This window comes from Carassius gibelio, chromosome A3, assembly GCF_023724105.1.
Source record: "Carassius gibelio isolate Cgi1373 ecotype wild population from Czech Republic chromosome A3, carGib1.2-hapl.c, whole genome shotgun sequence".
Taxonomy (NCBI): Eukaryota; Metazoa; Chordata; class Actinopteri; order Cypriniformes; family Cyprinidae; genus Carassius; species Carassius gibelio.
In genome coordinates, this window is record NC_068373.1 from 30365568 (window position 1) to 30385688 (window position 20121).

The 20121-nt window shown below is 37.7% G+C and overlaps 2 protein-coding genes and 1 long non-coding RNA gene across 4 annotated transcripts; 2 read left to right on the forward strand and 1 right to left on the reverse strand.

Moving 5' to 3' along the window:
- The first annotated feature begins 783 nt into the window (after window positions 1-783).
- LOC127942292 (DNA-directed RNA polymerase III subunit RPC8-like) lies at window positions 784-3938 on the forward strand. The gene is made up of 6 exons (XM_052537974.1): window positions 784-1282; window positions 2057-2153; window positions 2239-2325; window positions 3075-3138; window positions 3243-3471; window positions 3557-3938. Exons 1-6 carry the CDS (start codon window positions 1172-1174, stop codon window positions 3605-3607), a joined length of 639 nt encoding a protein of 212 aa, XP_052393934.1. The 5' UTR covers window positions 784-1171; the 3' UTR covers window positions 3608-3938.
- Window positions 3939-7128: 3190 nt separating this feature from the next.
- LOC127942263 (phosphomannomutase 1) lies at window positions 7129-13818 on the reverse strand. 2 transcript variants are annotated; one of them, XM_052537960.1, is made up of 9 exons: window positions 13497-13818; window positions 11563-11680; window positions 10483-10559; window positions 10231-10322; window positions 10046-10145; window positions 9823-9898; window positions 8608-8723; window positions 8369-8529; window positions 7129-7262 (listed from the first exon to the last, which is right to left on the reverse strand). In XM_052537960.1, the coding sequence occupies exons 1-8, from the start codon at window positions 13599-13601 to the stop codon at window positions 8407-8409; spliced, it is 807 nt and encodes a 268-aa protein (XP_052393920.1). In that variant the 5' UTR covers window positions 13602-13818; the 3' UTR covers window positions 7129-7262; window positions 8369-8406. The 2 variants fall into 2 exon arrangements, with proteins under 2 accessions (XP_052393920.1, XP_052393914.1); XM_052537954.1 differs by having other exon boundaries at window positions 7255-8529; window positions 13497-13817.
- Window positions 13819-17449: 3631 nt separating this feature from the next.
- On the forward strand, window positions 17450-18573 carry LOC127942326 (uncharacterized). The gene is made up of 2 exons (XR_008149287.1): window positions 17450-17554; window positions 18239-18573. It is a non-coding gene; the product is annotated as an uncharacterized LOC127942326 (long non-coding RNA).
- Window positions 18574-20121: the final 1548 nt, after the last annotated feature.

Here is a 20121-nt window from a genome sequence, read left to right on the forward strand (position 1 = left end):
TATCAGCCTAAATTTTATGAACAATTTTTCATTTATATTTTTGATATTTAATATCAGTCTTAGAAGTAAAACCACCTCAATAAAACATAAGAAACAAGAATTAAGGGCATAGGAGAGGATTCATATATTTTTTGTTTGAAGTGTGTCTCAGGTGTCATAAAAATGTTTTTCAGAAACAGTTTTAAATTTAAATGTAGAAACACACATTATATTTGAGTCATTATTCTTTGAACTGAGCACTAAACACTGAATTTGAACATATAAATTATGTAATACATTAATATCAAGTAAATATTAATAAAACTTTTTTGCAAGTGTCACAATCCTTATTAGGTTCTGACATTATTTGGAACTTGATGGACACAAAACAATTATGCATGAATGATGAATTATCAATCTGACATTAGTATAACATATTTGATTTAATTTTATATTATAAAATATATATATATATATATGTATATATATACATACACAAACACACACATAAAAGGAAAATATATATTTTATATTTTAATGTAAGATTAATTAATATTAGTTCATTAATATTACTTTATATGATTTATTTTGCAAGTGTTTATTTTATGTATTTCATTTTATTTTTGCAATGAACGGCAACATTTACAAACATAAAAGACAATAAAAAAATTATAAAAAAAGTAGAAATTATTTTACGAAATGAAGCGTATTATGTATTTTTATGTAAGTATTACACCACAAATAGTCCTGCAAGCTATTTGGCTTTTAATTCTTAAAACATAATTTAAACGTGTCCACATCACGTGATGTCAGTGCCGTAAAGCGCCAGCGGCTGTCGTGATTCGGCCCATGTGTGTAGCTGTTGTCAGTCGGTGAGCTCGAATCATGAGAGATTATGGGTTATTAATAATGTAAATGTATGAACCGGAGCAGCTGGATAACATTTGTCTGCACACAAACGGGCTGCTGAGGCTTCAGGTGTAAGGAAGGGTAATATGACAGAAAACCCGCAGCAACATCTCATCCCAAAGCCTGAAAGAGTGACAGATTCATAGATCAGAAGCTGATAGATGTGATGCGCGCGGTCTTTATAAGATCTCGGTTGTGCAGCAGCTCGCAGCGCGTCCTTTAGTCCGGGTTCCGCGTGTTGAGAGATCGGCTCGGCTCGGCTCGGGTCTGGTTCTGGTTCAGGATGTTTGTGCTGGTGGAGATGGTGGACACGGTCCGGATCCCGCCCTGGAGCTTTCATCGGCAGCTGAACGAAGCGATCGCCGAAGAACTCAACAAGAAACTCGCCAACAAGGTGAGCAGAGACCCATACTGCCAGACATCAACACATTTAATTATATATATATATATAAAGGGCTGGATTTATCTGATCAAAAAAATATTGTGTGAAATATTATTACGATGTAAAATAACCCTTTTTTAATGTTATTTTAACATACATTAAAATCTAATTAATTTCTGTGATTTTTCAGCATCATTCCTCCAGTCTTCAGTGTCACGTGATCTTCAGAAATCATTCTAATGTGCCGATATACTATCAGTGTTGAAACTGTTGTGCTGCTCAGTGATTTTTTTTTTTTTTTTTTGCTGGAAACTGTGATACTGTTTTTCAAGATTCTTTGATGAGTAAAAGGTTAAAAAGAGAATGTGTATAAAATATAAATATTTTTTAACAATATACGCTACTGTTCAAAAGTTTGGGGTCAATACATTTTTATTTTTCCTTTTTTTTTTAAAGAAATTAAAACTTTTATTCAGTAAGGATGTGTTAAATTGATAAGAAGTGATAGCAAAAAATTTATTTTGTTAGAAAAGATTTCTGTTTTAAATAAAAGCTGTATTTTAAACTGTTTATTCATCAAAGAATCCTGAAAAAGTATTCACATTTTCCAAAATAAATAAATAAATGGCAGCACGACTGTTGCCCACATTTATAACTCTAATAACAAATCAAATAAATGCAGCCTTGATGAGCAGAAGATGCTTAGAGTCGTTCTCAAAGACATTCAGGTCTGATAACCCATCGAGCCCGTCTAACCCCTCCATCCCTCCATCTCTCTGTCTGCAGGTGGTGTATAAGGTGGGGTTGTGTGTCTGTCTGTATGACATCACTAAACTGGAGGACTCCTTCATCTTTCCTGGAGATGGAGCGTCTCATACTAAAGGTGCTGAGCTCTAACGTCTCTCTGTGACTCGCTGCATTCACTCCAGCACATCCTCATTCTCTCTCTCTCTCTCTCTCTCCTGCAGTTCACTTTCGATACGTGGTCTTCCACCCGTTCCTGGATGAGATCCTGGTTGGGAAGATTAAGGGCTGCAGTGCTGAAGGTGTTCATGGTGAGAGAGGACACCAACAAACAAAAAACTTAAGTTATCTTCATGTGTTCTTCAGTGGGGGGGCTTTTATTGTTAACTAAACCCATAACCATGAAAAAAATTGTCATAAATTGAAATAAAATAAATTTTAACAAAAGTAAAATGTATTTAAAAATTCAGCTAGTTGCCAACATTGTCATTTTCATTTCAAGTAGTAAAAAACGGAAAAAAAGCAACATATTAGATGTTACCAAAAATAAATCTTAATTATAAACTTAAACATTTTATTTCAGCTAGTTGAGAAGAAAACATTTTATAAAGTCAAAAGACAATATTAAAGTCGCAATGTTCCGAGCACAAAGTAAAAAATATATTTTTTATTTTCATTTGTTTCAAATTTGTTTTCATGTTTAACTTGATGTTCTAAAATGGAGGAAAAAGTTGTATATTTTTGTTTTCATATAACAATTGACAAAACCACAACAGAATTACTGAAAACATAACTTAAAAATAAAATAACAAAAATAATTCAAAATATTCATAAAAACTATAATAGTATCTCAGTGACACCAAAATAAACGTTTAATCCTAGTATATTCCCAGTCCTGTCTTTATACTCCAGTAGATCGAAAACATCAGAATAATGTCAGATTCAGAATATGAAAGCCGTTTGGAAATCAAAAATGAAAAGATCATTAGAAAACGATTGAATTGGTGAATAATGAGTTTGTGTGTGTGTGTGTGTGTGTGTGTGTGTGTCGCCTCCACAGTGAGCCTCGGATTGTTCGATGACATCATCATCCCACCGGAGTCACTACAGCAGCCGGCTAAATTGTATCCTAAACGATCACGTCTGGAAACACATTCACATTAAACTCTTATTAGTGTATGTGTAGCATCATCTCCCAGCATGCTCTGTTCCTTGACGGCTGTGCTAGCGACGAGGCGGAGCAGGTGTGGGTGTGGGAGTACGAGACGGACGAGGGCGCTCACGACCTCTTCATGGACCAGGGCGAGGAGATCCGCTTCCGGGTGGTGGACGAGGTCTTCATCGACACCTCACCCACCGGTCCCAGCACAGAGAAGGATGCTGCGAGCGCAGACACAGCGCCACCTGCAGGAGCGGAGGACAGCGCGCAGCAGAAAGAGGCTCCCTACACACTCATCGTGAGGATATTAGACCTTTAATACGATCGCTGTTATGAGTGTAGAACCTGTTCCATCCACAAACATCTCTTGTTTTCTCCTGCAGGGATCTGTAAGTGAACCAGGGCTGGGTCTTCTGTCATGGTGGAACGGTTAACAATATCTTTGTGTTATAAACACCAGCTGAAACTTCTCATAAGACTGCGTGAACTTAAGTTCTGTGAGCAGCTGATGTCGACCGATGGAGGACGCATTTTTTTGGAGGATTGTGATATTTTGGGTATAATTAAAGACTTGCAGTGTCCTACAGAATTTATTTTATAGAAAAAAAATGTGTTTAGCAAATGATATTTTTTTCTCACTCTGAATGAAATATTTTTGTGTGATCATTTATATATGGTTTTTGGATATTTTTTTCTTTCCTTCGGGCTGCCTGTTAAGGCACAATAATGGAATAAATAAAATAAAATAAAAATGTTTAAATTGTACTGACTAAAGTCTTATTTATATACATTTTGTTAAATGCATGTTGTATTTAAATTTCATATTGATGGAGTCTTCTAATTTTAAGACTGCTAAATTTGTTTTCTTTTTATTTTCTCCAGTTACTGTATTTTGCAGTAATATAATAATAATTCATATATATTTACAATGACATATGCTGTGCATTAGCAGACCATTAGTATTTTCACCAATGGTAAATTCAATACCAATGGTCAATTTAAATATTTTGCTGTAGTGTTCTGGGGATATAGAGGTTTACATTGACATAATGCATGCATCATTTCAGAAACATTTGTATTAATTTTTTATGTCTTTTTATCTCAGCCGTTTCCACATTGTTGTAATAGCCATTGTGCCAATGTCAGCATGTTTATTATATTTCCTGTAAAGTGCTAGACACTACCTGCATGTGTTGTCAGCTGACAGCTTTTTACAGAATCTCATATGGCACGAGACGGAACGACTTTAGTGCGTCATCGTCGTGAAGATGCGCGCAAAGACGCGTCGGTTCTCCCGGTAAGAGCGTGTGAACGGGGATCTCCTCCCACACACGAGCTCCTCATCTAATATAACGGTGATCCACGGGACGGAAGCGTCTGCCAGCTCTAGACAGTACATTTCTGCTATTGGTCCATTTATTTGGGCGTTAGTCTTTATTTATTTTGCTGTATTTAATACTCCCGTGATGTGTGTACTATAGATAACCGTGCATATAATCTAATAACAGACACAGAATGATTAAAGTGAGTGCTTGTTTATTTTAGACATGATCCCACCCTGTCGCCCACCTTTAGTTTATGTCCGGCCGTGTTTCAAACTTTAGCGCGTCCTAAACAACAGTTATTTCAAGCGCATTATTGTGCTGGTTCTCAAAATAATCGTGATAACGCCTCCACAGACGCTGTGTAGTCATATGACGAGACTATGGGGCACTATAAACTGTCTCTTGACTGCCCTCCGTCCGGCGGCTCTGACGTCACGAGGCCAGATTTCACGTTCACTTGCGCGCGAAGTTCCGCGAACCCTGCAGAGACAGAACCAGTCTGATCTCTTTAAGCTCTCGTGGAAGACAAAGCATGCTTTCGTGCCGTCTTGAATATAAACTTTCTCTCTCTCTCTCACACACACTGTGAGAAAGATGAAGATGATTATAGCAGCATAGCAGTGATAAGTGCATGTGATAGGCCTACCTTGGGTTCAACAGAGTTCACAGACCATCCAACCATCAGCTCCTAGGAAGCAATGCACCATGGGAAGGCTTTTGAAAGATGAAGGGTGCAGAGGCTGCTGCATTGCAGGAACGTTTATCTGAAACAGACTCTACTCAAGTGCACACATGCAAATATTTCTAACTATTCCACACGACCCTGTGGCCCGAAGAGTCTCAGAACAAACTTCGCATTCGCAGAAGTTTACGTAGCGTTCGTTTCTGGGTAAATAAGTCATAGGTGTGAGAGACGGTTGAACATCCTCAAACTGGACTGAGAAAGAATCAGACTCCTCCATCCAGTGGCACATGATGTTAAATAGATGGTAATGGGGTGAATCTCACAAAATAAATAAATAAATAACTGTCCGGAACGTATCATATTCACATTCAGAGTCATATTCACCCCAAAATCAAGAGGAAAAAAACAATTATGTCCTGCAAAAAGACTATTTTCAGAACAATTTAACACATTTACCCCCAAATTCATAATACTGAAAATAATAATAATAATACTTTTTACATTTTGCATGTAAAAGCATCATAAATTGTTATTTTTGTACTGACTTTTAGCATTTAGATGCGTTTTATTCATGCATTTTACAGATTTTTGATTGAATGATCCTAAAAATTGTATTTTCATTGTGCCAAATATTTTTTATTTTATTTCAGGGTGTAATATTAATCAGACGTAAACATGATCAGGGTTTTGTCCATTAAAGAAACACTCCACTTTAAAAAAAAAATAGGCTCATTTTAAACAGTTGAGTTAAACATCGATAAACAGTGCAATATGAAAAAGTTTTATTTTAAACAAACAGACTCGTTCATAATTAATCACCAGGCATATTTGCATTTGCATTTCACATGTAAAGGCTATATTTTTGAACCACGAAAATCCTATTACAGTTTCAGTTTTTCCTTTCTTCAGGAGTGTTAAAACTTTAAAATGTAACAAATTAAAACATAAAGATCCTCACTAAATGATTTTGTTTAAAAGAATTAAGGTCACCTCATTTCTTAAATCCAGCACCGTTTACATCATTAGTGTAATTTTATGATATGAATCAATTCAAGTTAAAGTGCATTTATGCAATCAGAAATGAAGCAACGATATATTTACATTCACAGCACACGCTCAAACACACGACGGATCCTGAATTAGAAACACTGATGTCCGATTAACAAATGCTCAACGCAAGGAAGGTCATAATAAATGCCCTGGAAATCAACCTGGTGTTTCAGCAATGCTGGATTCTCTCAGGAATGATAATATCACATCTAAACTGATTCGTAATCTTAACCACATTAAAAGAGCGATTCCACAAACAGAGATCAGCTATTAGTTGGCGTTAGATCAGATTTGATCAATTCGGGCGGTCATTCATTCATAAATATGCAGATTCATTTTCATCATCTTGTAAATATCTCAGAGTCAATCCGAGATCAGAAGCACATTCACCTACTCACAAACATTTCAAATAAGATCACGAGACCATAACAAAACTGAAGCTTAGCGTGGAACAGAGAGAACCGATCACTCGTTTCAACACGCTGTGATTGATCAGTGAAGGAGGTTATGTTCACACTGCACTTCTGAAGTCACTCCTGATGTCACTCCTGATGTCACTTCTGAAGTCACTCCTGATGTCACTTCTGAAGTCACTCCTGATGTCACTTCTGATGTCACTTCTGATGTCACTCCTGAAGTCACTCCTGATGTCACTCCTGATGTCACTCCTGATGTCACTTCTGATGTCACTTCTGAAGTCACTCCTGATGTCACTCCTGAAGTCACTTCTGAAGTCACTCCTGATGTCACTCCTGAAGTCACTCCTGAAGTCACTTCTGAAGTCACTCCTGATGTCACTCCTGATGTCACTCCTGAAGTCACTCCTGATGTCACTCCTGAAGTCACTCCTGATGTCACTCCTGATGTCACTTCTGATGTCACTTCTGAAGTCACTCCTGATGTCACTCCTGATGTCACTTCTGAAGTCACTTCTGAAGTCACTCCTGAAGTCACTTCTGAAGTCACTCCTGATGTCACTCCTGATGTCACTCCTGATGTCTGATGGGGTTGATTAAAGCCACGTTCACACTACAGGATTACAGCCAGTTATTAGGTCACTCACAGAAAACTAGCGGGTGATCAGTGTTCATCAGTCTTCATGTGTGAACTACTGCATCAAAGAGGCTCACCGATGAATCAATGTCTAGCATGATAAATATCTGGAGACAACTCGACGTCCTGAGTGACCCCTGAATAATTCACTCAGACAGCAGCATTTATATAAAATCTAAACGCATTACTGTTTCGGACAACGCTGGATTATCTGAGGTGCTAGAAAACCACAGAAACTGGTGCATGTCTTCAGTATCTCACACAACAGGACTGCAATTAACCAGACACATCTGATTCATCATGATCAGATAATGACAAATTTATCTCCGATATTCTGCTGCTCAGCTGCTCTCTATTGCTATGTTTATTATTAGGATGACAAGTGTTTTTGTGTTGATCTGCTTATTAACACTCAAATGATTGAGATGGCCAATCAAATCAAAGGAGGCGGACTTTATCGTTTTAACGGCTGAAAATGGCTTAAGATGTAGGCTATGGCTAAACATTAATATCAGTCAACTGTTGGACAGAAATGCTAAATGACCGACAGTAATAAGCACGTATTCAAACTACTCAACGTTTTGTCAGATTTCACCGTTTTGAAGAAATCATAATGTGTTTTGTAATAGCCCATATGACTAAACAAGCAGTTCTGTTGAGAGGATGTCAGAACATTTTAAATTAAAATGCATTTTAAATGCATTATTTTACAATATATTGTAAATCTAAATTTTCATTAATCTCTTATATGCCTTTAAATCGCTTAATTCCTTTAAATATGTAAAGCACCATTAAAGCACCTGGTTAAAAGCTTTGAGATGTCAAGCAGTCCTGTATTCTTTCATCATTCAGAGGATTCGCTGTACTTTAAACACAGCTGTCACTCCGGAAATGTTGCAGTGTGAACGTGGCCACAGTAAAACACTTTTTTTTACTATGAAACGAGAGGAAATCTTTCTATGTACAAGTAATATTTGAACATTAAATCCGATGGGGCCCTGTCAGAGCTGTTTCGGTGCAGTCCCTTCGGTCTGCAGATCAGCAGAGGTGTGGTTTGGGTGGATCTGCATGTGTTTGCCCACCGTGACCAGCAGTGGGCGCAGGAGTCAGTTGTCCAGTGTCACGACTCATTGGGCGGAGCGCTGAAGAACATCTCCCTGCAGAGCCTCGCTGTGTCTTCAGGGGAGCGGACGGTGAAACCGATGGTACGAGGGTCCTCGAAGATCTCGTAGTCATTTCCACCCTGATCCGAGAACAAATATAACAAATAAATACACATAAACACACATTAATACAGATACACAGCCATTCAATTACGCACCAATGAAGTTTCATTGCCGAAAAAGAAGATGGTGTCCCATCCTTCCTGCTCCAGGACGTCCAGACAGAGGCGTTTGTCCCAGCCCTCCGGGAAGATGTCGAAACTTATCAAACCCCCTGAAGACAATCACAAAACACACAATAGGAAAAGATTCATTTAATATCAACATTAAGCATCAGTTTAACTACAAACCCTGAAGCGTTCTTCCAGATAATGTTCAGTAAAGTTTTTAGCTGTTTGCAAACTTCTACCAGGTTTATCCACTAAATCAGATGCCCTCATACCGAACCCTTCCCGAGATTATATTTGAGACTCACTAACTTTCTCTAAATAATGATAACTGGGTTATAAAGTAAAGGTGCATGTTTGTGCAGTTATACTAAAAGAGTTTTAACTTGCTGGGGGTTGGACCTATCAATCAGACGACAGAAGGCATGCAGGAGATTGAGTGCAACAGGATTTTCAGCGATGTTTATGATCTTACAGTTCAGCGTAATATCACATATGATACAGTAGGTTTCATAGGGTCAATCTGTCACTTAATGTGTGTTCCTCCAAAATAAACCCTCCCAGTGGCATTAAAGCAGTGAATCTGCAACCTATTACAGAGAGTTTAACATGTTTACGATCCCCGATTCTCACAGTAATGACCCTTTTAGTCTTTGAGACGGTCTGTCTTCAGAGAATTGAACTGTTGGACTGTTTGTCCTCAGAGTGATTGAAAACAGACGTTAAAACTGAATGATCTTCACACACAAACCCAACTCACACAGAGTTCATTAGTGTCCCTCCACAAGCATTCTAGCACTGCCTCAATGGTAGCTAAAGGAACAGCCAATCAGACAGCTCGATCATCTCACACCCCCCCGAAAAATGAAAGAGACAAAGCCAGTGTGTGTGAAACTGAGTTGGACTTTAGAGGCAAAACTACTGGAAACTGCCTCCAGACTTCAAAGCCGATGCCCATCCATGTGTGTGTGTGTGTGTGTCCATATGTGGCAAAGTAAACACTCATTTTCTCTCACGGGTCATTGGTCTGTAAACACTCACACACACACACGAGCGCATCTGATAGCATTCGTTTATCACACTGAACACAGATAACGTGTGTGTGTGTGTGTGTGTAATGTGCCGTGCAGATACAAACAGCTCTGTTTCAGCGCGGTTCATTTGCTTCCCATCACCAGAGAGCTGGTGATGTCATTTCCTGCTCACCTCTGGTGAACCGCAGACCTTTTCCTGCAAACTCTTCTTGCAGAGCCGCCACAAACTTCTCTCGTATCTTCTCTCTCTGCAGGACGGCACAGTTTGGATTATTTTAAATGTGCATTAAGGTTTATTAGGGTTTTAAATCAAAACATTCATTTTGTATAGACTGGTTCACACAACGTTTGGCCAATTCTGTAAAAATAACTTGGTTCTTGTGAACTGAGAATACCTTGTCGATCTCAGAGAACTCGAGTCGCTCTTCTAGCGTGCAGCTGCGTCCGATGGGCGAGATGTTGATCATGCCATTACGAAACTCAATGAACGTCCCTCTGAGAGAAAGAGATTTGGTTGAAATGATGACATTTGGTTTGCCGTACTGACATGACATCACAGGTGATCACACATCTCTGTTACCGTTTCTTGGGCAGCTTGATGAGCCCCATGTAGCTGAGACAGAAGTTGATGAGGTCCTGCAGTAACTCCTCGCCCAGATGATTCTGAATGGCCTGAGAAAACAGATTGAGAAGATTCAATAACACACCAATTTGGAATCAACACAGAGAATTCTGAAGAGTGTCTCTTAAAGTTCTACAAAGAATTCCAATTTGGACTTCTAAGACATTTGAAATATTGAAGACATTTGAATATTTCCCCATTATCAATCACCTGTTTGGAGATGAGTTTGCCCTCTTTGTATTGCACGGTTCCATTTTCTGCGAAGATGTAGTCAAACTTGTGTATGACTGCAGCGAGAGAGAGCATAACACAACAACAGAATGAGACGCAATCAAAGCACTCTGTTCAGCATATCTTATCCTCATCCTGATGACCTTTACCTTGTTACACAACACACACAAACAAGCTCATTTACACTCAGAGAGCTTTAATGTGAGGTCCACAGGAGTCCTGTTTGAGCCGACCGGATGACTTGATGAGGTCAAAGACACATCTGATCAGGTTCTGCTCTAATCTGAGTGTGAATGTGATTGGATCTGATTCTGGAGTGAACCGTTTCAGATTAAATCCTGATATCTTGGTTAATCTAATCAGAGCTGCACAATCATAATGACAACGACAATCATCGATCACTGATGACACAACGAACTGATCTAGATAACTGATAAGATCCAGAGAAGTCAAACAGAAAGTCAAGACTAAAATAACACCTGCAGGTGAGATTAAACCACACATCTGAAAGATGACTTTTCTTCTTGACAGGAATGAAATTACATTGACATTTTGCATTTATGCATTTGGCAGATGCTTTTATCCAAAGCGACTTACGTTGTATTTAAGGAATAGATTTTATCGTGCATTCACTGGGAATCAAACCCAATGACCTCTGTGTTTCCATCTCCATACTGTTAGATCATGCCTCCATGCCAGAAATATCAGATCCAGCCCCAGATGCCAGATCCTGGCAGAAAATATCTGTTTGTCTGGTAACAGAATAATCTAATATCCTGGCAGTCAGAATTATATTAGCCAGAGAAGAGCAGAAGCGGGAGAAAGAGTTCATTGAGTTATTTTAATTGCGTATGTTTCAGTGCTCAGACTTCGTAATTATGGGATATCAGCTGTTGTGTTGATGTCCGAGTTGACTCGGTGATGCAGTCGAACCAGTTCCTCCACATTCTACATCTGATGCAATATCCAAAACCCATTAAAACATGAGTTTGGATAATGATCCCAAAGACTGATGACCGTCTTTAGGGCAGATGTTGAAGAAATATGTGATTCTCTAACCTTCATCTCCTTCTCCGAGCTGTTCTGCGATTTTGGAATAATCTGATCCACCCACCACGCCGATCTTCACCTTCTTTCTCAAGGTCTGGAAGAACTGGTCCAGCTCAGGGTCGATCTTCTGCAGACACACACACACACACACACACACACACACACACACACACACAGAGCTACATCACCTCAGTGCCCCTGAAAACTGATTTACGTTTCCATTAAACAGTGGATGCAGCTGAGGTTTCAGAGTATTTCTGATTGGGGAACACACTTTGGGCAGACTAAATAGTCTAAATTTACTAGTCACCATGTCTGCAGCCCTGTATGTTATACTTCACCTTTATGTTTTCGGCAGACGTTTAAGTGCATGTTAGTCAAATTAATGGCGGTGTTGTTTACTGACTGGTTGGTTAAACAAACACACTGTGTGTCAGAGCTGCAGACTGTCATAGACTCACGCTATCACTGTACATGAAGTCATATCCTCTGTGAGTCATAACAGTGTGCTAGGAGGGTAAGAAAACTCCCAAATGTTTAATGAGGGAGTTTAACAGCATCATGAAGGTGTGGCGGATGAACAATTAAAGGGTCATGAGCTGCATTTTTATTATTATTATTATTATTATTATGTTATAATGTTCTCTGAAATTCACTTGTGTTAGTGTGGTTTTAAACTTAAATTTGCGACATGATGAAACATGATGTTTAGATCTAGATATATGTTATGAAGGCAATTTAAAGACAATTTTCATAATTTACACTACAGTGTCTTATAATCTTGTAATATCATCTGTATTATTCTGTTGATGGAGTAGTCCTGTGTATTTCATTTCCTCCCACTACAAGCGTGTATCAGTGGGCGGAGCTAAAGAGGCAGTGATGTAGAAGCTGACTTGATCTACTCCTGTGGAGGCGGGGCTTAGCCACACTATTACCTCATAATGTGGCGCATTCCAAAACAAGTCGTTTTCTGAGTTTGGTTTCAATAAAAGCTGTTTATGGACTAACAAGAACGTTTTGAGTTTTGAAACTTACATGATGTTTTTATACATTGACCTGTAAGTCAAAAGATCCAGGGGAATTCGATTTCTCAGTTCATGACCATTTTAATCGGTGAAACTGTCAAAACACAATTAAGGCTACCCTGACAGTAGAAAGATCTTTCACAAGAAGGATCATGATAAATGAATATTAGCATCCACACATATGCTCCTTTTTTTAGCGCACACTTGTGGAAATAATCTCAGCTCGCTCTTTAAAGCAAGGAGATTTTCTGATCGGCTAGTGTTATCATCTAAGAGGTTGAAGTGATTTAAACAACACTGTCTTATCTCGTCTTGGTGTGAACGGGCTATTAACGTTGTAAAACAGTATTTGTGTGTGTGTGTGTTAACAACGTTCTGTATAAGCTGTAAAGGTTATTTTTACTTTCCACTTTTAGTACTATAACATTCCCACGAGTCACTGCTTCTACAGCGGAGGAAAGACTGATGATGCAACATCTGAGCACACTGATACAGCTCATCTGACGTAAATAAACAGTTCTTGAGCAGAACGGCATGTCACGTCACGCAGCAGATTTCGGTAACTGCTCATGTAACAGAGCGAACCAAAGGAACACAGAATGTCGCATGTTGTGTTTAGAACGAACCATGAACGAACATTCCAAGAGCGTCGCGTGGGAAACATTGTCTACAGTACAGCTACGTGCAGAACGAGTACTGTACAAACACACAAACACACTCACGAGACATGCTTCACCTAAACAGATCAGCGCAGTATATAGAAACATAATGTTCTCTTAATAGCAGAGAGGATTTATAGCAGATTTATAGCCCTTTAAATGTTATGCATCATCTGTTACACTTAATATTATCTAATAAATATTGTGTTGATTTAAAAAAAAAGATTTTATATAAATGAACAGTCTCGCATCTTACCTCTCTCGGGTTTGTCAGCGTTCCGTCCACGTCAAACAAGCACAAAACATTTCGACCTCCGGCTAAAATAGACTTCATATCCATTTCTTCTAATCCAGTAGACATTTAAAATTTTATAATAAAACCAAAAAGGACAATAAATATATATAAATCAGAAATGACTCAAGATGAGTCAATGCATAAGAATATAACGAGACACGGTCTCTCGTCTTTCATGAAACCGAAAGATAAAAAGTGTATACTGATGAGTCTTACTTCCCAAGGTTACAGTGTATACGGCAGGCTACATCACTGCTGAGGGTGGATGAATCTGCACATGTGGTTCTTTCTGCAGCACTCTCTGTCCTGGGCAGGGTCCGCCCCAGCCAATCACAAGCGCGAAGTCTGGTCACGTGCGCTAAGGGGGCGTCACCTCGCTGTGTGATGAGGAGCTCAGAAGCGTCACAAGCTCCGTCAGTCAAACGCGTCGAGGAGACAGTTCGACCTCTCACCTACTTCATTACATCTCATCATAACAATAACAACAACAGAGAAATCATTACAGAGAATCAAGAAAATAAACAAGAACGCAGGCCAAAGAAATACGTGTTTTCAAGTGACTGTGATTTACGTTACATTTAGCAGACGCTTTTATCCAAAGCGACTTAAAATGAGGACAAGGGAAGCAATCAAAATCAACAACAGAGCAATGACATGCAGGCTAATAATGCAGGCATTTAAATGTTGTAGATTAGGCTAGTCAAAACCGTTTCTCCCAGCCTCTAGCTAAATAAAAAAAAAATGGTGGACCATTAGGCAAAGGTAGGTGCCCGCCTTGGGCCCCAAAAAGCCAAGAGCCCCCTAAAATGCTTTTAAATGGACGAACAAGTGCTGGGTGAGGTATTAATTACCACAACAAACGTCTGTGCATTCGCGTTGAATGGTTTTTGTTAAACATTAAATATGCTTAAGTTAAAATTTTCATGATTTTAATTAGGCCTTATTTATATATTTTTTATTTTTATAATCATCCAGAAAAAAAAAAACCTGAATCCAGACAAATAGGAGCAAATAAAACTTAAAACGGATTTCACAGGGCCCTTTAATTTAATACTAAGTACATATTACATATTATTTTTTTATGGTGCTGACTTGTTTTCACACAGGCACACTTCAGTTCGGTTGAAATAATCCTTAAGCATGTAAATGTATAATTTCCTTTAAATGTGTATCTAAAATAAATAAAAAACAAATGTAAATTTTAAAGTTTAGAGACAGCTTTTGCCTTGTAGACAAATGCATGGTGAAAATTACCCCAAAGCACCACCTAGTGTCCAACCTACTCCAATACTATTATAACCTGTTTAAATTTGAACAATAAAACAATAAAAAAAACTAAAATAAATAAATAAAAATGAAAACTACATAACCTAAATGTAAATGGAACTGAAATTAGTCCAAAATAAAAGCATGAAAAGTATTTAGGTAGAGCTGTTTCAATAGGCCTCAAACATTGAAGAAAACCATGAAAAATATTAAACAATTTATGTAAAATGGTTTCTATGCCACCAAATGGCATTCTTCAAACAGGCATCACCTTTATGGGATATGAACATAAAGGGATACTCCACCGAAATTAATTTTTTCATTGATCACTTTTCCCCATGTCGTTAAAAACCCGTAAAAGCTTTGTTTGTTTTTGGAAAACAATATAAGATATTTTGGATGAAATCCAAACTGGATTTTATTTGGGTGGTTTATTAACAAAACTTATTTACTTAAGAATAAACAAACAGAGGAAAAATCATACATCAATTTTTATGTAATTAACAGATGTACGTGTATGTAAAGCAAGAACATAAGCAGCAAATCATAAAGCCACTATGACAGTCAACAAATATGACAGTCATCGGTGTGCTGAACGTCTCCCAAAATACACACTGGAAAATATCTTTGAAAAAAGAGACAGCTGAGGGATTCAGTGAGGTGATGGATAGGTTTCTTCACTGTGAGGTTCTCTGAAGCCATCATGAACTGATAGTTTGATTGGTTGAGGTCTGTAGTTTAAAGGATTGTTGGATTATCTACCCTCTGTATTAGTTTGTGTTACTCGTCAGAGTTAAACAGGTTGTCCGGTTTTGGCAGTGACGAGGGCGGAGTCTCCCGATTCGGTGGCAGGAAGTGGCAGGCCGTGCAGTGCCCATCCATTACACAGACTCCGCCCACAGGGTCTCTCACTGATTGGCACTTCCTGTGCCTGTCCGTTGACGTGTGGCCAAGGTGACAGGGCTTCCTCTTCCTGTTCTATGGCTGTTGGCATAGACATATAAATACCTAGATGCCTCATTGTCCGCTCGACCGCACGTCAACGTCGCCGCCATATTGGAGCGGGCAACTCTCATAAATCACACATCAGGAAAGAAGAAAACATACCATATTTTCCAAAGTTGAACAAGGTATTGGAAAATCCCTGTATGCAGATGACAGTGCACTGTGGAAACGGGGTAGAAATGTGACATATGTGGAAAGCTGTATGCAGAAAGCCATCATAGAAGTGGAAAAATGGGCTAATAACTGGAGCTTTAGAATGTCTGTTGAAAAAAACAAAAGCAATATGTTTTTCTAAGAAAAAGTAATTACCAAGTACTAAACTTAAGTTGTAAGATAAGGTATTAGAACAGGTCTCAGAAGTTAGGTTCCTTGGGTTCTGGATGGATTCTAGACTTACTTTTGCGTCACACATCAAGAAAGTGGTTGAAAATGTAAAAAGTGAGTTAATGTTCTCAGGTGTCTTGCAGGAGTAGATTGGGGGGCAACTCGGTATTCCTTAAAGAGAATTTACTGTGCAATGATAAAGCCAATTATTGATTATAGTGGCATAGTATACAGTTCAGCAGCACCTTCCATACTAAAAGTAAATGGAGTACAAACCCATGCACTGAGAATAGCATGTGGGGCATTTAAAACATCTCCAATCTCTGCTTTGCAGGTTGAAATGGCAGAAATGCCTTTAGAAATTAGAAGAATTAAGCTGAAAATGGCGTATTGGTGCTCCGTAAAGGGACATGCAGATGCTCATCCAGTAAAAGATGTGGTAAAAGAAAGTTGGGAGCATGAATATGCAAGTTTTAATAGTTTTGGATGGAATGCGGATAAAGTAGCCAAAGACATTGGAATAGATGGTATAGTCATGAATCATACGGTAATTACACCAAGTGTACCCCCTTGGATGTACAAAATGCCTTTAGTGGATCTACAATTAAACATCATAAAGAATGAAAAGGGAATATATCATTTTAATGGGTACCAGCTCATGTTGGAGTTGAGGGAAATGAGATAGTGGACAAACTGGCAAAGACGGGATTAAAAAAGGATGAAGTCGACATAGAGATTCCATTAAGCAAAGCTGAAGCTAAGTGCATTGTAAGAAAAGCTGTTGTAAATATCTGGCAAGACAACTGGAATAAGGAGTTAAAAGGAAGACATCTGTACAATATTCAGGATACAGTGGGGAGTGAAAGGAGAAAATATGGATCTAGAAGAGATGATACAATTATCTCGAGGATACGCATTGGGCACACCAGATTAAATTATTATTTACACATGTTAGGTAAAAGTGAGACAGAATGCATCCATTGTGGGGTGGCAGAAACAGTGGAGCATGTGCTTGTTCAATGTCAAGCATATAATGAGGAACGAGCTCAACTTGTGGAAGATCTAAAGGAACTGAAAGTTCAGCTAGCAATAAAAGATTTATTTCAGAGTGCACAGATACAACCGAAAGTGTACACTATTTTATTTAAATATTTGAGAGATACACGGTTGATAAACAGAATATAAGGTTACACAAATAACTTTTTGTGTGTGTGTATTACTAGATAGTAGTTTTCCATTCCATCACATAGGTATTCACACTCCATCCCAGTAGGTGGCGGAAATGCACCAAAAGCTGGTTTGCCAACCGCCAATAAACAATAAAGAAGAAGAAGAAGAAAACATACCTGACTCACCGACAGATTGGACGCCTACAAACCGTCACACGATAATAAAAACAGATCTCGGGGTGTTATCTTTCACAGGTAAGACTCAGCTGCTCTTTCTCGATGTTTTTTGGTCATTTTTAACATTATGTTGACAGCCAGCGTAAGACTATTAATAAATAGCTAGCGATATCGCTAACGTAGTTAGCAGTGAAAGCTGACTTCATAAGAATTCAAAGTTTAAATGAATTCTTATTACGTTTTAACTTATATTGCCGTTTATATAATAAACTAAATGGTGTATGAGCACAATATACAGAGTGAGCCCCAGTCTAGATGAATGATGGAGATAAAGCTTCTCTCTTTAATTTCACTACCGTTACTTATTTACAAAGATGAAGTGGTGAGTCCTAGTCCTTTAGTTAATGTTAGTTAATTCATTAACGAACATGAACAAACAATGAACAATACATTTATTACTGTATTTATTCATCTTTGTTCATGTTAGTTCATGAAAATACAGTTTTCATTGTTGGCACAACTTTTGATTTAAATAATGCATTAGTAAATGTTGAATTGAACATCAACTAATATTAATAAATGCTGTAGAAGGATTGTTCATTCTAAGATCATTTTAACTAAAGTAGTTAACTAATATTAACTAATGGGCCGTTATTCAAAAGTGTTACCGATTAAGTTCATCATCACTTGATTATAAGGATTTCATTGCTTTTCATAAAACTGTGAACTTATTCTATGTATTTTTTTTTTCTTCCCTTTTAGCCATTTGCAAACAGGACAAGGACAGCCTTAAGGAAAGCCGAGGAAAGCTGTTCTCAGAGACAAGACTATACCTCCCTAGACTAGTGTTGTGTTTGTACTAAACCCAGAGCAGCCCTGAATGAATCGACAGAATGACCAGCTCATATTCTAAAGCCATTAATCGTCTGAAAGCATTATTTTATACCAGAAAACAAGACAGAGATAAAGGAAGAAAATCTCTGCATTAATCACTTAATCGTTTGATTCTGATTCATTCAGACATTTCTAATAATGTTGATACAGATGCTAATACTGCACTCATGTTTATAATAAAAGATGACATAATCATTCATACAGTCAAGTATATTACAGATCTCTTCATACTCGATATAAAATTAGATTCATTGGCGTATATATATTCAGATTTGAGAGGTTAAAGGGCAGAGAGCATGATCACTATACAGCGGATTCCTCACTGCTTCCTCACATCAGCAATAATCTGGGGAAGAAAAAATTATTACACTCTGTATTCCAGTGCTAATATATGAACATCATGAAACCAAGACATTTGCAGGAGATGCATAATGACCTCAGATATAAATTTTTATTATCTACTCAATATATTTATTTTTAGATTTTTATTGTTTAATTATTAAAACGGGGAAAAAAAAATTCTGCCAAAGGTGAAAACTATTGTTTTTCTAAGCCGCTGACAGATATTTGTTCTTGTTTTAAACATGAACTCATTTATATTTCAGTTAATGCTTCTCGATTTAAGGATGTTCAGATATTTGAGCTGGAAAACAAGAGGAAGAGCATCATTCTCTGCGGTGAAAAAGAACACCATGACCTTCATCAAATTAAAATGATATAGATAAATCATGTAAGCTACTACTAAATATTGTAGAAACTTAATTTTCCGTAAAGTTGTTTTGCAATGATTTGTAAAGTAAAAAGCACTATAAATTAAATGAAAACGGTACTAAAATTAAAGTAGTAACTTTTTACAAACAAGTTGAAATGCTAAAATTATTAAAACTGACATAAACAAAGGCTTAAAAAAAGAAATAAATTCCTAAACCTCAAACTGCAACCATGAGGCTAAAAGCTATGCTACGTGTCACTCTGAGTAAGTGCTGTAACAGTTTATAAAGACCTTGATGTTGTTTGGACGCCAGAAGCACGCGCTGTGTGTGTGTGTGTGTGTGTGTGTGTGTGTGTGTGTCCACCTGGATGTTCCCGTGTTTGGCTCCTGGGATGATCTGAATGCTCTCAAAGTCCCTCCCCAGGATGATGATGTCACAGCCAGAGTAGTACGCCTGTCCCACGAGCCCCGGACAAAACAACACACACAGTCTGACACTGATAATCACAGAGAGTTCTACATATCATCTGAATCTAATGTTTTGCTACATTTTAATTTATTTTTTTAAATCGAGGAATCAGAGTTTTAAATGTTTTCATTTATGGTTAATAATCTCTGCTGCTGCTGTTACACTCACAGTCACGAACAGCTTGAATCATCTGGACTTTCTGAGTCAAATATTTTGGCAAAATTATTTAGCATTTTTATTTTATATTATTTCTTAACATATCAGACAATATCTGCCTTCATTTTGCATGCATCTTGTTTATTTTCGTTTATAAACTTTTTGTTGTGTTGTTTTTTAATCCTCATTTGTACCAAGTCGCTTTGGATAAAAGCGTCTGCTAAATGAATAAATGTAAACTTATCAAATTATGGCTTCCTTTCCTTACATGAATATCGAAATATTCAACTAGAATAAACACTTGCATGATGCAGTATTAGAATTAGAATTTAATTTGGGGTCCTGAAATACCCTGAACACTGCACAGCGGTTAAGATTACCATTGCTACAAAAAAAAAAAAAAAAATGAAACTA